This window comes from Neopelma chrysocephalum, unplaced genomic scaffold (assembly GCF_003984885.1).
Source record: "Neopelma chrysocephalum unplaced genomic scaffold, ASM398488v2 Primary Assembly neopelma1_86, whole genome shotgun sequence".
In the NCBI taxonomy this organism is placed as follows: Eukaryota; Metazoa; Chordata; class Aves; order Passeriformes; family Pipridae; genus Neopelma; species Neopelma chrysocephalum.
In genome coordinates this window covers 4,114,277-4,129,594 of record NW_020897748.1, presented here as the reverse complement: position 1 = coordinate 4,129,594, position 15,318 = coordinate 4,114,277, and the positions used below count along the sequence as shown (strand labels likewise).

The following is a 15,318-nucleotide window of genomic DNA, read 5'->3' as shown; positions in this document are numbered from 1 at the left end:
CATGAATACAATTGTATGATTCTGGTTAATTGTGCAGAAATGTTTACAGAAATTATATAAGTTTTCCTTTAAAATCCACTGTTGCCTTGTTAATGAAAAAAAACTGAAATATGTTCTTTTTGTTACAATCATGCCTATATTACATACTTGAGTACAATATGAATGTTGTTGTAATTGAAGACAACCGTTCTTAGGCTATTCAAGTTCATGTTATTATTAAAATAAATACAGTACTAAATTCTGCAGGGAAACCTTCTGCTGAGGCTGAGTTGAATTCCTTAAATTACTCAACTACAAAGATGTCACAAGCATGTGCTTTAATAAGCTATAGTAAAGAAGTACCCTTTTTCATGCTTTTTTTAACAAGATGCAAATTCCAAGATTAAATTGTATCCTTAATACATGCTATGTTACAGGACTCCGTGCATTTGGATTTTCTTTTTTTTTTCATCTTAATAGACAGTAAGGTTTTTAACATTTCAAAAATTAATCACACTAATGGAGATTTTCTCTTCTTTGGCCGCAAAAGATTATATACTGCTTCTTTCTTTATAATGCTGACAGCATGTGTATTGCTTGTTGGTTGTGCAGGGTGTATACTGCAGATTGTAGCCTGACATTGTTATGATGTTCCATGCATGGGCTTTATGTATTCACTGTGAAGGTGAGATCATCGTCTTAAAAGGATGGTTTTAATTTGTGTTGGTGAATCAAGTGGATACTGTATTTAAGGAGGGGGGAAAAAAGTGTACTCATGCAGGTTGCTGTCTGCAGTCCAAATTGCTGATCAGAGAGTCTTTATACACATCGGTAATGTGCTGTGCAATATAAGCTGAAATATATTCCACAAGGGAGGAAAACGGAATAGGTTACATACGCTGTTCCTAAGTGCAATGAATATAAAACTCCATTACTCACTTTAAGCAGGTGCTTTTTATATGAGGCTTTAAAGAAATATAAAACTGCTGGTGAAATGATTGGTTTGTACAGACACGACTTAACTTCCAGTACTTTGACCAGATAAAGAGGCTAAAAATATTTCTACAAACATTTCTTTAATCATTTCAAGTATTAAAGGTTAATATCCTCCTGGTGTAAGAAACTGCCATTCCATACACTAAATGTACTGTTTTTCTTTAAGTCCTCAGTAGTTGTATAGGCTGTTTAAAAGAAAATACAAACATGGTTGTTAATATCAGAGCATTGTTCGTTTTAAGTTTATATCCTAACAATCTATATTTAAATTGCTGGGAGGAGCATAGTGATATAAAGAAATGCAGTGTGATATAGAAAACTCTGAGTAAAAGTGATACTTCAGTTAGAAACAAAACTCATCTTTAAAGACAGTGAGATCTTGTCATCTATGTGCATGGAAAACAACATGTAAAGGGTAACCTGAGATCTTTCTGTTTTTTAAAGCATCATGTATTCCCCGAGAAGAAGAATCATGGAGAGATTGTTCAAGATAATATTGATATAATGTATTTTAATCTTTCCATGTAATGTCCGTCGTATTTTACTTATCCACCCCGTCTAAATTACTGTCTTCCTGCCATCGTCTACTCCTTTACAGTCAGTGGTTGAAGCAGCAACCTCTGTTGTCTGTCTTTTAACCATGCGACTGCTGGCTTTCTTCACTTCCCAACTGAAAGATGTCAATGTTCTCTTTTGCTTCTCCCACCATCCCTTGCATCTCAGGAAATTAACTGTTAATGATTGCACCTTAGATGGTCTTTATTATTTTTTATAATGCTGTTTCTGAACACATCTGCCCTTCTTTTGAATTTTTATGGACCTTTGCAGTTTCTGTACTTAAAGGATTACAGTGACCATCCTCTAGAATCCTCAACTTGTTAACCTTTTTACTGGTCCATAACTGTGCTGTCCTGTATTCAGTTATCTCCAACTGAGCTTGTGACAGATTTCAGCCATTGGATATTCTGTTTGACAGCAAACAGGTGACTGGGTATCATGTGTGTTACTGGGAAACTCACAGCCATCGAAGATCTGGCACTTCTTGTCTTTTGCATAGTAGGTATGTTACATAGCACTATAGAGTTTGCATTTGTTCTGGTGAATGAGGCTTTTTATGGGTAATACAAACTCATAGGAAACCTTTATTAGTTTTATAGTTGCTAAATAGCTTATTTGAGTAGATGCATCTTAGAAAAAAGAGCTCCACAGCTGCACCAGAAAGTGATAAGATCTGGGATGAGCTAGGGTTCATCTAAGAATTTGTCCTTTCGTCCTACAATTTGCTTTCCTAGAAAGTTTTTCTTTAGTTGCTACCTTCCTTTTTACTAAAAGAAGACTTGTAAAATGAAGGCTGTATTCCAGAGCCTAAGATATAATGAAACTTATGCTTAGTGTGTTTGAAGATAAGCCGATTGAAATCAAACTAGACTTGGTAGAAAACACAGTTCAGGTTTTTTCTGATCATATTAGCATATATTAATGAGAAAAAGTCTTTTAATATACTTTACATGTTGACATTTTGCATGAACTATTATTATCCTCGAATACAACAAAACTACTGTATTTGAAAGGGCATGTACAACTGAGATGGAAACAACCAATTGTGAGTGCATGCTTCCAAACAAAGACTGTCGTGCAGGGAGTGGAATCTGTGAGCTCTTTCCTCTGTCCCTCTGTCAGTCTTTGTTTTTTTCAGGATCTTACTTCAAATATTTAATGGTTTCTCAAGTCCTTATTTATCTGTATCCTGGAAGCATTTGCATCCAAGTAACTTTTAGCATTTGTCTACTGACAATGCATAGGTATGTGGATTGATAAGACATGCTTTTTGAGAGTTAGAAATCCAGACTGATAGGTTTTTTGCATTTTCTTGGAAGACGTTATTTTCATTAACTTGGGCTTCTTCCATTTTTCTCAAATGACACAGCAGTATCTGAAATGCAGGTTTTGAATTGTGCAGAAAGAAAAAATGATCTTTTTCTTTTTTTGAACCCCTGTTTACAACAGCAGGAACTGTGGCACTAAAGCCACTTTAATCCTGTGTCCTCACCAGTGTCAGATTGCCAAATCTAAAATAATAGCTTCAATTAGGTATGCTTATAATTATTGATGCCTAAATAGCCTGACTGTTAGCAATAGTGAGGTTAATAAGTTGCCCAAAACTACACTTTCCACACCAAGATTTTAAAGCTATTTGCGATATTATATATGTTTAAAGATGGGAGTATTCCTTTTCTAAATGTTGGCTATTTAGATCAAAAGGAGCCATAGTCCAGTTGGGGGTGGGAGAAGTCTGGCAGTGGGGGACAAGATTGAGGTTGCTCATGGCAGAGAGACTGGTGATTGTCCATGTTTCCCAGGCTTGGCCTCCTCTGACTTGGGGGATGCCAAGGGCCAGCTGCTTGCCACTCCATGTCACGCTCACAGGTCTACTGTTTGAGCTGCTACAATTTTTCCCTCAAGTCGCTGAGGCAGAGCTGTTCCCACCTTGTTCCCCTGCTCTCACAGCACCTCAGGCACCAGCTCTTGTGCCTATGCCAACTCCAGTGCAGTTTTTTGACGCAGATTTCTTTCACAGAATCATTGCTCCTAGTGAAGTTCACAGCTTCCATCACCACACTCCCTGTCTTTTCTGTCCTGCAAACACTTATCAAATAGTACATAATAGTAGTTGAAATAAATATTACTTGTTAATAATCACATGTGAAACTTAGCAGTCAGTGTGCAACTCTTGCCAGTTACTGCTCAGTTGTGCTCCAGTCAGTGTTAGTGCCATTGGAGGTGGAAACAGCACACTGGGAGTTTTGGTAGGTCTATGAGGAAATATCTGTATTACTAGAAGGGAAGAATGGTAAAATCCTAGTTAATTAGTGAAGATGTTATCTTCACTGACATCACCTCCAGCTGTGCTCTTGCACCTGGAGAAGGGTGTTTGGTCATCCCATCACATCTTTTGGTGAAGTTGGCAGTGTTAGCTTTGCAGTTGGACTCAATGACGTTAAAGGTCTTTTCCAACCTAAATGATTCTTGTGATTCAGGGATTCTATGCATGGATTTTGTTTCTGTACCTTGCACTGATAATGTTTCAGGATAGCCCTTGTGCTTTTGATAGTTTGTGGTAGTAAGTTCATGAATGTTTGCTGGCCAGCCTTAGTACAGTGTGTAAGGAGAATTCTGAAACATGTCCCAGCTCTGCTGTGTTTTCAGTGGTAGCGGTTTAGCTCTTCTGTGAGCATGCAAAATTAAAGCATTATTTTGCCTGACTGGATAATCGCTTAAAACAGATTATCACTAAAGAATTATGCAAAGGTGTTTCTTACCTAGAATGCCTTAAATATATTATTCCAAGTGTTTCATGCTTTCTTGAATATTGGTTTTCAGTTTTTGAGTCACAGGTTTCTTATTTACCTCTCCATTTGTAGCAGGGCTTTAGAAAAATCAAGAGGCTTTTGGATTGAGGCAGATGGGGAACTGTTTGAAGGCCATTGTGTAGGGAGTCTTGAAATAGCAATGTAACAACAGCTACATTTCTAAGTGACTCTTCCTGTAGGTGAAATGCTGCTGTTATTTAGCAAGCTGGGAAATACTTTGCAATATGTAAATCTCTTTTAATAATGGCAGTCCTACATCTGGTTTAGTGTTCAGGCAATGGAGAAGCCTTAGTTTGTTTACAGACAGTTTGAGGATTAAAGTGGTTAGTTAGAGAGATTTTGATATTGATCTCCAAGGTGAAGACCAGTGTATGACTGGCTGTGTGCTTGGCCCTGAAATCTGCCTGTGAAAATACTGGAACTGTGTTAAGAGGTTCATTTCTGCTGTATATGCGCATACATGTGGGTTTTGCAGCTTGTGTTCTGATGAAGAGAATGGTAGATACTTAAATTGATAAGTATTTTATCACTGTTGCCCAAGAGCAAAACAACTTGACCTTTTTTAGAGTATTTCACACTGTCACTGAATTTCACCCTTTCATGCATTTACTTTTTCTTTTAGTACCATGGTGGAAGAGAAAATGAAAGCAGAGCTATTTTTTGGGACAGGTTTCTTTTATGTGTGGAACTGTGGCACAAGAAGCTTAAGACAGTAGAAAATCTGTCCAGTTTGCCATGCATTGGATGCAAGACAAGTCTACCGTAATCCTTTTGTTATTGCCGTGTTAAGTCTTGGGAGTGGGTGAGGTTGAAACAATAATTTCTTAGAATAGAGGTATGTAGACTAAAAACAGGTTGACACAGTTACTAGAAAATAAGGAACTATGATAATCAGAATAGGAATTGTGATGCTAAATAAATCTGAGTTAGAAAAAAACCCTGAACAACTGTCCCTTGAAGTTCCTTCAAATAAGCTGCCTGAATTACTGTTTTGAAGAAGAAAGAAAATAGTAGCTTGTGAGTGTCTGTGTTAGGGTTGCAAAATATGATCTGTAGACTATGGTGATAGATTAAAATTGTGCAATTGTGAACACAGTAAAGATGCTTGAGGAAGTTCATCACAAAGATTTAATTTTACTATGAAAAAAACTCAGAAAGTACTTATAACCTAGCTTCTACATTTTAGAAAAATCTCTCTTTTTCTCTGTTTTCCAATTAAAAAAAAAGAGGGGGGATCCCAAACACAAACTCCCAGTTTATTCTCTTCAGGTGATGTGTGTGAGGAAGCAGAATGATCAAAAGATATAAGTTCCTATGCCACTGCGTTGCTTTTATTGCATTGAAGAATATGAAAACTTATGCTCCCCTAATGCTTTGAACATGAGAAGTAGGACTGGTGCCAGTTAGAGCTGATCTTTCTGGCTTCTATTACATTCTTATTATAAGGAGGAAAGAATTAAGTTTGGTTTTATCTTCAAGTTCCTCAGAGGTGCCATCTCTCTAACCAAGTTCAATACTGACTTTCAGAAGTTCTCACTGATGTACTCCTTAAGCAGAGACTGAACACAAATGGGTATCGGGAGAGAAGTGAAGTTTTTCTAATGCTTCAATTTGTTTACTAGCTTTTTTGTGTTAGTCATGTAAAACGTAAATATATATTTCTGTGGAAATAATTTGACATTTTTTGTCTTGATTCCAGTAAGATTTAGGCCTAAGTGTTATTTCATTTGGTTAATAACTCCTTACTTTTATTCATGGGTTGATCTTTTTACTCAGTTTGCAATCATTTTGACAAGTATGTGATGGTCTTTTACTATAGCATGTTGCCAAGCCATAGTTTATTGGTACTTAATGCTTTAAATATTGTAATTTTTTCTTCTGAGGCCGTAACCTAAATATGGGGACAATTCATGTGGAGTTGCTTCTAGAAGTTTTAGTCATGCCTTATTCATTTCCTATTTCATATTTTGAAGTTCTCTCTTTTATGATTTTTCTAAAGAGTTATTTATTGTATTTTGGGGATTTGGCAGCACACAGTCCTGACTGTTGTCCTCAGAATCAGTAACGTACCTCTTTTGCTGGTTTCTTGTCTTTGTTATTGATCAGTTTAGATTTTGTCTCTTTGTTTGCTGGTAATCACTGCAAATTCACCTTATCATGAACAGATTGGCAAAAGATGTGTAGGTCGTTGGTAAAATCACTAATTGGGTAATGTTTTTTAACAGGTCTTAAATTAAAGGATTGTTCAGCATTAATAGATTTGTTAACAGAAATCCTGGGCTGATCTATAAAGACACAGTTGTGACCTGCCTTTAGGTATTTGATTCCCCTCTGCTTGCACATAGAATTCTCCCCAAATCTTCGTTCACGAAGCCTAGCCATGGTGATGATGATGATGATAATGGCACAAAATGACATGAAATGCAGGAACTTAGGGCAAGCTGTGTGGCTGGGTTATGTACATGGAACAGACCAAAGCTGACCATAATCAGAAAAGTTGGGAGTAGGATGTGAATGTCTGATTGAAAGTGTGGGAGAGCCTTCCTCGTCTGTGTTTCTGGAACAGAATGGCTCTTCAGGGTTATTGTGCACAAGGTTTAAATTGTCGAGGTTGAGTAGATTTTAAGTTAGAAAACCTTTCTGCCTATTTTTGGCTTCTGCAGTACAGAAAGAACAGCTTTCTAGATATTTGGTGATGTGTTTTAATCTTTGTGTCTGAATCAAGTGAAACAGGCTATGTTTGATCCCCAAGTATAAACACGGTTTATATATAATTATATAAACATATACCGATATTTTATATATATTTATATAAATGGATATAGATTTTTATATATAAATTTATATTTATACTGGGAAGGAAACACTTGATTTGTATTGCAAATCATTCTACAATGGGCAAGATGTTTCCAGTAAAAAAAATCGCACATTTAGAAAATTGTAATTTTTATCTGGAATCAGCAATGGGTTATGTTTAATGGAGACAAGCATATGTATATCTCTCTCACACTCTCTCACTCTCCATAAAGTCTTTAATTACCCTGTTCCTGATGAAGATACTAAATTAATTGGAGAAAATGTGAGTTGTACTAAAAAATAAACATGGCTGCCCTGTTCTCCAGTTTTGATTCCACTGAGCAACCAAGTCAAGTAAATCGCAGTGGTGTTTCCTGAAGAGTGAAGACAGTACAAATTCTAGTCTCTTGTCTTGCATCTTGGGAATAAGCCTTTCTCACGCTTCATGTGCAGGACGTTGAATTTGCATAATGTTGCTGTTGGCAGTGATAGATTTGGTTTTCCTCTTCAAATTCATGCTCAATGTCTACATTAAAATGTTGGTATGTTTGTCTTCATACTAAATTTGAGTTAGTACTTGAAGGCATAAAGCATTTCTTATCTAGGAGTTTGAACATCTTCCTGCTCAATCAATCCCTTGAAATGGCACTACTTCTAAAAAGTTAATGAACATTGAGGGGAGGGAAGGAAGCCCTAGTCTTTGCTCACTTAAACATTTGTTTGCTGAAATAGGTGTTTAAGGAATATTTTAGTTATGTTTACAATTGTTGAGACTTTGATTTTATGATGATATTATTATGATGAAAGAAATTAAAAGGGAGAATATTTGGGAAGAACTATAGTTACAGGGTAGGAAAGTACAGATAATCAGAGGCGTAGGGAGGAAACAGGGCTTCTTTCTTCTCTGTGGAGCAGCTTGCCAATTTGACAAATTTATGAGTGATGGTTCATAATTTCCAAAAATTTTCAGAGACTGAAGAAAATGTGCTCCTATATTAAACCTGCTCATTATAAATGGTTCACCAACAGTCTCTAAACTTTCTGTGCTTTGAAAAAGGTACTTGTGCATTGGCAAGGGAAATCACGTTAGGTTCAAGTGATTTTTGTCTTTGTGATGAAAGTCTTGTTAGGTATCTTAAGCTCCTTACTGTAGACTCTGTATAGGATTTCAGTAATTAATAAATGTGTTTTCTGAGTATCCTTCAGTCCAGAGCTGTGAAACTTGAGAAAAATTAATTTTTTCTTGCAACTTCTCCTTGATTACTGTAGTGTGTGGTGGTTATCAGGTGTTAAAGCTGAAAGCTGGTTGCCATTTGATGTCAAAAGCAATGTAGTAGGAAAGGAGGGACATGATTATACTGTCTTTTCCTAATGCTTTTGTATTTCGTTTTTAGGCAGTTGCAAACAATGGAGGAAGTGTTCATGCTATCCCTGTAACAGGTGTTCCAGAAAAAATTGCTTAGTACAGTTACTTCTTCATGTGCTTTCCCAGGTTCCCCAGCAGTTACATCCCTAACTGCTGGCTGGGTGAAAAGCAGTGCACTGGCTCTTTTGAGCTGTGCTTTGCTGGCGGTCATGAATATGATGACTGGTCCATTAACAGGACAAATGTACCTATGTTTTCATAAATATTGTAGAAAATAAATGTCTTTGATAATGCTGTCATATCTTGCTGAAATTCAATGAGTCCAGAAGTTATTTGGTGAGGGAATAGAAGTGAACAGAAAAACAGAAACAAATAGGGAACACAATCATGTTAAACTTCATTCCTTGTTTTCAAATAGGATACTAAAAGAGAACATAAGTTATGCATATAACTAACATGGAATATTTTAGGCTCAATGCAGAGAAGTTGTCCAGGGTAGTGCATCTAAAAGTGGACTCCATTATGGGAATTATTTAGTTTTAAAAAAACTTAGTCTTGCATGGGGAAGTGAAATGTATCAGACATCCCACCTTGTATTTTCAGGCAAAAAAGAGTTGCTGAAAGATGGAAACAGCAAGAAGCTACCAGTTTTGAGAGGACTTAAAAGATGGGGGTCAAAATATGAACTGAGTTTGATTTGGTTTATTGTAATATTGGGTGCTACTAACAGTATTTTATAAACTTTGTTTTGGAATAGGCAGAAAATGGAGAAAACTTTTTTTTTCTCCTTTTCCTTTTTTTCCTCTTTTTTTTCCTTCTTTCTTCTTTTTTTTTCTTTTTAAGTTTTTTTAACACAATGACCTCTATTTGAACAAGTTTATAGGAAGTATGAGAATGCAGAAATGCCTACAGCTACCCTATCTGCTTTTAACAAATTCATGTGATGTGTCAGATACCATCCCTTAGATCAAACGGGATTTTCAGCTTTAAGAGAGGCTTACCCTGGGCAAGAATGGGAAAGAGGGTCTATTCACAAGACTGAAACTGATCTTTCAGACTGAGAACTGATGGAGTGTTGTAAAGGAAGGCATACAAATGGGTTTTAGTGAGCATTCTTTCAGCCTGAAGCCTTCCTGAATCACAAATTAGGAAAAGGCTGGACATACCTTGAAGACAGAAGACAGGTTAAATTTTGATAAGAAAGTATGCATAGAACATGGAACCTACTTGCAGACAGCATTGTGCTTTACTAAGTGCTGTGTGTCCCTTCATATGCTGCTTCTTTCTTCGTATCTTGGAAAGTACTTTTTATTCAAAATTTATTTTAATGTCTTACCAGAAAAAAGCTTAAAGACTGCTTGCTAAATGATTGTGTGTGCGCTACCATATACTCTTCAATGTTTAGGAGCTGAAATAGTCACAGTGAACTAAGCACAATTACCAAGTTTAATCTGAAAGTTTTTGTTTCCTGAAATTTTTTTAGGATTTTTTTCCTAGTTAATATATGTTAAAGGTTTTTCTTTTGGTTAAGTCTTTGAGATATTTTGCAAAAAACTAATTAATTCATTCTGTAGATATTACTTTAAGTTTCTTTAATGTGTATAACTATCTTGAAATATGTATCAAAATGCTTTAATTTTTTACCTGATATTCCATAATGCTTTCCTTGCATAATTACGGACTTTGGAACAAATTCTGTGTCACATATGTGAGGAAATGGTTCCATAATTATACTAATGTTTGCATAATTAACAAGCTGCTTGCCAGTTTTAACTGACAAATTCCAAGTCACTTCTGCAAGAGGGGAAAAAAACATAAAAAAGGTAACTTCTGTTAGTTTTTCCTCTCATACTTCTTACAGGTGTTGAAACTATTTATTTCTAATTTGCAAGTAAATTTATGTGTTTTTTTCTGATAGGCAGAGCTGTAGAAAATAGGAGGGCTGGCTTCCTCCACCTATGCTCTGGGGCTGTTTTGGGGGCCTGCCCTTGAGCTCTGCCAACATATCTCAGTCCTGGCTTGTAGATCCCCTGCTGCTTCTGCTGCGGTTCTCAGCAGCTCTTCAGAAGTGGCTGCCAATAGCACCGATTTCTTCCAAGTGGTGTAGTAGTTTTCTGGTGCTTACAAATGGGGGCTGAGGAAAGACCACCAAAACTTATTTCCACTTGTGACCTAAGGCAAGGTTTGAACTCCAGTTTCCTCTGAAAAATGGCAAGTGTGCCGTTGGCCTTCTGTACTGTTCAGCTGCATGGATTTAATGCTTTACATTGCTACTGAGTAAAATGCTGTTGTCTAATTTAAAGCTGAAAACACTTAGTCATTTTAAGATCTTGAAATGAAATGGTTGTAATAAAAATGTGGAGAATAGTTGACATGGCACTTATAAAGTGAAAACAAAACTGTATGTGTGTGTATATATACCTATTTATTATTCCAATTTCTAAGTGGCCTTGTGTGTTTTCCTGACAGTATCTATATATATTTCATGCATAACTGTTTGTATTAAAGAGCCCATATGCAGCATTCTCTCACTTTCATTTAAAAACTGTGAATCACAACAAAAATGCTGTAAGAACATCTAAGGTAGATAATTAAAATATAATTAAGTTTAAATGCCTTGGTGAAGGAATATAAAAATATTTAAATTCAACAGGCTAGTACATTTGCAGTTTTCTTTTATTAGGTGTGAAATCTAAGAATCCCCTGCCAACTCTTGAGGGCTCAATCCAGAATGTTGAATTGAAGTACTGCAGCACATCATTGGTCAAATGTGCCTCTGGGACCATGGGATCAATAAAAATTTGTGCCAAAGCCCCAGGTATGTGCAGCTGGACCATGTAAAACTTTATTGCCTGTATAGGAGAATTGGCCTTGCTTTTTACAAGGAGAGTTACTGAAACAAGAATTTACTCATTGTTCCTATGAATCAGAGAGGGTTTTTTGTATTCTGTTTTGTTTTTTTTATTATTATTAAGTATGTCATGATGATCCAGCCTTGCCCCAGAACAGTCAATTTTTACATTAAATCAAAAATATTTTTTTTTCTGCAGAGACAAATATTAATCTAAAAGCACTCAAGAAATGAGAAAACCAGAGAATAGTTGCACCTGGCTTTATTCTTAGCATAATTTTCATGTTGATTGTTTAATGTCTCATTTTCCATTAAGATTACAAGTATGTATTTTGCTTGTGAAGTTTTAGAGGACTTTGTGATAACTATTTTTTTATTTCGTTAATAGAATTTTTCTTGAAGAGCATGCATGAACTTATCAACATCTATGATGCCTTCATATATAAAGGCAGCTAATGTCAAGAACATAAAAAATTTAGTGTATTTGAACATTACCATGAACTCAATTTAAATATAATATTATAAAAAATTGGAAAGGAAATTACTATTTTAAAGATAATTGATTGTTTTATTTGAAATCCTCTTGGATGTCAAGGCATTTACAGGATAAACATTAAGTTGTTCAGTAGTTTATATGATACTACTCTTTCTATTTCCTCTTTTAATTCTGTACTCGCAATGTTAATAGCTGTTCTCTTTGGACTAGTGAATGTTTATGTGTTGAAAATTTATCTTGTTATACTAAAAGCTGTAACAAGTCTAATCTTTATCTTAGGTGATGGTGGAAAAGAGAAGCTGATTCCTTTAATTCAAGGACCTTCTGACACCAGAGACTTACACAGCAGTAAATGGCTCAATGAGAGTAGAAAGCCAGAATCTCTTTTAGCTCCAGATTTGGTAGCCTTTACAATCCAAATTCCACAGTATATGGACTACTGCCATAATTCTGGTAAGTGCAAAAGTCTTGTTAAGCTGGTATCACATTACATTTTTCCGATCCAATGTAATTTTCAAAAGAAGGGCTTGATATAAAATGTGCCAAATGTCAAAGTATCTTTTACACATACTGCACGCATTATAACTTCAGCTCACTGTGAGACAAAACAACTAAGAACTGCATTTTGATGTATGTCTTCTTCAATAAGGAATGCTTCATTGACTTTGGTTGCCTTTTAAACTATTTATATGGAAACTTTTGTAAACTTGGAGTTTGTGGGGGAGGGGGAAGCAGGATCCATGTTGAAAATATTAGCTCTAGTCTTTCTTCCTGGTTGAGCTTCTTATACAGAAGTTGACATACTGAATTCAAAATGGTTCTTATGAATTTGCAGCATAATTTATTATTAAGAATTTGTTTATAATAAAATTTGTTAAAAATAAAAAAGAGATTTTTAAAGTGCTACAGGGCACACATCTGACCTCATCAAATTCGGTGTTGTGGTGGATTTAGATGAGAAGTTAATAATTTTGGAGAGTTGCTTGGATAAATTGAAGGGTGTTGTTGACTGTGGGGGCATAAATTCTTTTACCTGACATTCTTATGGTTTCAAGTGATCTTTAAAGAAAACATTAGTCTAAGCAACACTGACCATTTTGAAATGTGTCTAGAGTTATTTAAAATAACTCTCATATGGTTTGTGAAATATACATGGAAATATGTTTTGCTGTCGGTATGGTGCTTGTTAAAAATCATGCTTTCGTGTTTTTCAAAGCTTATTCTGTTGCCATGCTAATCAATGGAATCAAATGGGGGGGAAAAACAAACCCCAAAAGTATCAAGGTTAAGGAAAGCAAAAGAATTAGCTGACCCAATATTATGAAACACAGACATAACTTGAACAGTGTGCTTTTTTCTGTATTTTTTTTATCTGTAATGGTTGTTGAATGTCATTAGTCTGAAAAGTAACAGTGAATTTATTACCGTCATTGTAATTTTTATGAGCATATGTAAGCAACACTTGATTCTTATGCAGAGTAAATATTTGTAAGCACTGTGCACTCCAGCAGTTAGGTTATTTTTTCAGTAACTGTACTTGTATGTTTCTTGGAGAGCATCATGTTGGAAATGATTACAGCAGTGTTTTTGTAATAATTATCTTCAGTTCCTGCCCCTAAAACATTGCCAAAAAGCAGTTCATGATTCAACAGTGTCTGAATTACTCAGATCCATTTTGAAACAAAGTTAAAATCTCTTGCACCTGTTGTCTTACTTAAATAACTTTTAAATGTTCATAATAACAATATTTATTGCTATTGTTAATTGTTGCATTTCTTGCCTTTTTCAGTTAAATTTTCTGATTTTTGTCTTAGAATATTAACTACATTTTAAAGGATCTGTGGATACTTACCTATACTGTAGAATGACTGCTTTTGTTATAGGTCACAGGGTACATTTTAGCTCATCAGTATTATGAATAGTCTAATTAGATAGTGGAGAGACCTTAATAGGTTGTGACAGGAGGTGCCAATGAGAATTAAGGCACTGACAAATGTGGTGCAGGGACTCTGAGAGGCAGAACATAGGTTTTGTAAGACTAGTGTCTGTGGTACCTGTATTGTAGATGAATGGAGATGCATTACAAATTTGAAGATCTTAGAGTTGAAAATTTACTGGACACATCACCTACCCCCTCAGTGTCTCAGGAAAGTTGTATTGATCCCATGTACTCAATGACATTTGCTAACCTGCATGTTCAGACTCTAGCTCTGCTCCTCTAGATCTGTAAGGTGGCACCTGTGTCTGGTGACAAATGAGGGGGAAAAGCTGACTGATTTGCTAAACTTTGGTCCCAGTCAACAGGAAAAATGGCATACTGCAAGTGATTTTTCTTTTAAACATAAATTAAACCAGGAAACATTAATGTTTCAATTGTTTGAGGTTCTATACAAACGGTCGGGAGTTAAGAAAAGCTTTTGCTTTCAAATACTTGCTGAAGAAGCTGGGCAATTTAATACAGGAGATATCGCTATTCTTTTTGTTATGACTGTGAAAATTACATGTAGGGAAAACAGGAGGTGCTTTGAGAGCATAAAAATGCTTTTGCTGTCAGTTGCAGTCACTTCTGGGAGTTCAAAAAGCTATACTGGATAATTTCACAGCAAAAACTCATGCCTCAGGAGTAAAAGGGTTTAGAGCTGTACTACTGAAGGTGATTGTGCAGTACTGACATTGTGCTGTTTGTGAAATTTTTCCTAAAAATGTTGTCTGGAATAGGAATTTGGACTAATTAATTTATTAAGTTGACTGGAAAACAACTTGGTCAAAACTCAAAGCACCTGTTTGGATATGAAATGCTAAGGAAGAGGTTGTGCAAATGGCCATGGTTTTCTTGAATAAATCAGGGCATATTTATCTTGGGAACAGGTAGGACACTATTCCTCCTCCTTTCTTTGTTGAGTCAGCAACTGTATACTGTCTTGTATCACTTGAATCATATGATCCAGGGTGATCGGGATGGTTGTGCAAATTCCTTTTACTGCTTGCCTGTACATGGCCCTGAGGATATATTTAAAATTTGAGGGAAGTATTTAGGGACAAAGAACGTAAGCATGATTTTGTTTAATCCTTAAATACAAGTCTGAGTTCTGATGTTAATTTTGGCTATTTTGTTGTATGAAAAACTGTCCCAGGTATCTCTGTGCATAGTTGTAAAAACCAGTTGATATGCTACCCAGTCTTTAAACTGCAGCATCTAAAATAAATACAAGAGAGGAGATTATTCCATTACTCCAGGGCTTGGGGAGGTCTTCTTACTCTTTCTCTGAAATAACCGTGGCTTTATTAACCCTGGAGCAAGCTGCAGACCTTGTTTGTTTCACCTGGCCTTTGAGAGAAGAGGGAAATTTCAAAATGAATGCTGGTGTTAGTATTTAATTATGACCAGCTGTTGAATAGATGGGGTGAGCTGATTACGCTCTATTTGGTTTGCCATGTTGAATAATTGGGAGTGCATGCACAG

At 35.8% G+C, this 15,318-nt stretch overlaps 1 protein-coding gene across 4 annotated transcripts in view; it reads left to right on the top strand.

Annotated features, from left to right (window-relative positions):
* Positions 1 to 15,318, top strand: part of VPS13B (vacuolar protein sorting 13 homolog B) — a 424,870-nt gene that overhangs the window by 117,869 nt on the left and 291,683 nt on the right. For all 4 annotated transcript variants that reach the window (XM_027692551.1, XM_027692552.1, XM_027692549.1 and 1 more), the window contains exons 18-19: positions 11,192 to 11,326; positions 12,135 to 12,308. In XM_027692551.1, the coding sequence (XP_027548352.1) occupies positions 11,192 to 11,326; positions 12,135 to 12,308 (309 nt within the window). The remainder of the gene's footprint in view (positions 1 to 11,191; positions 11,327 to 12,134; positions 12,309 to 15,318) is intronic.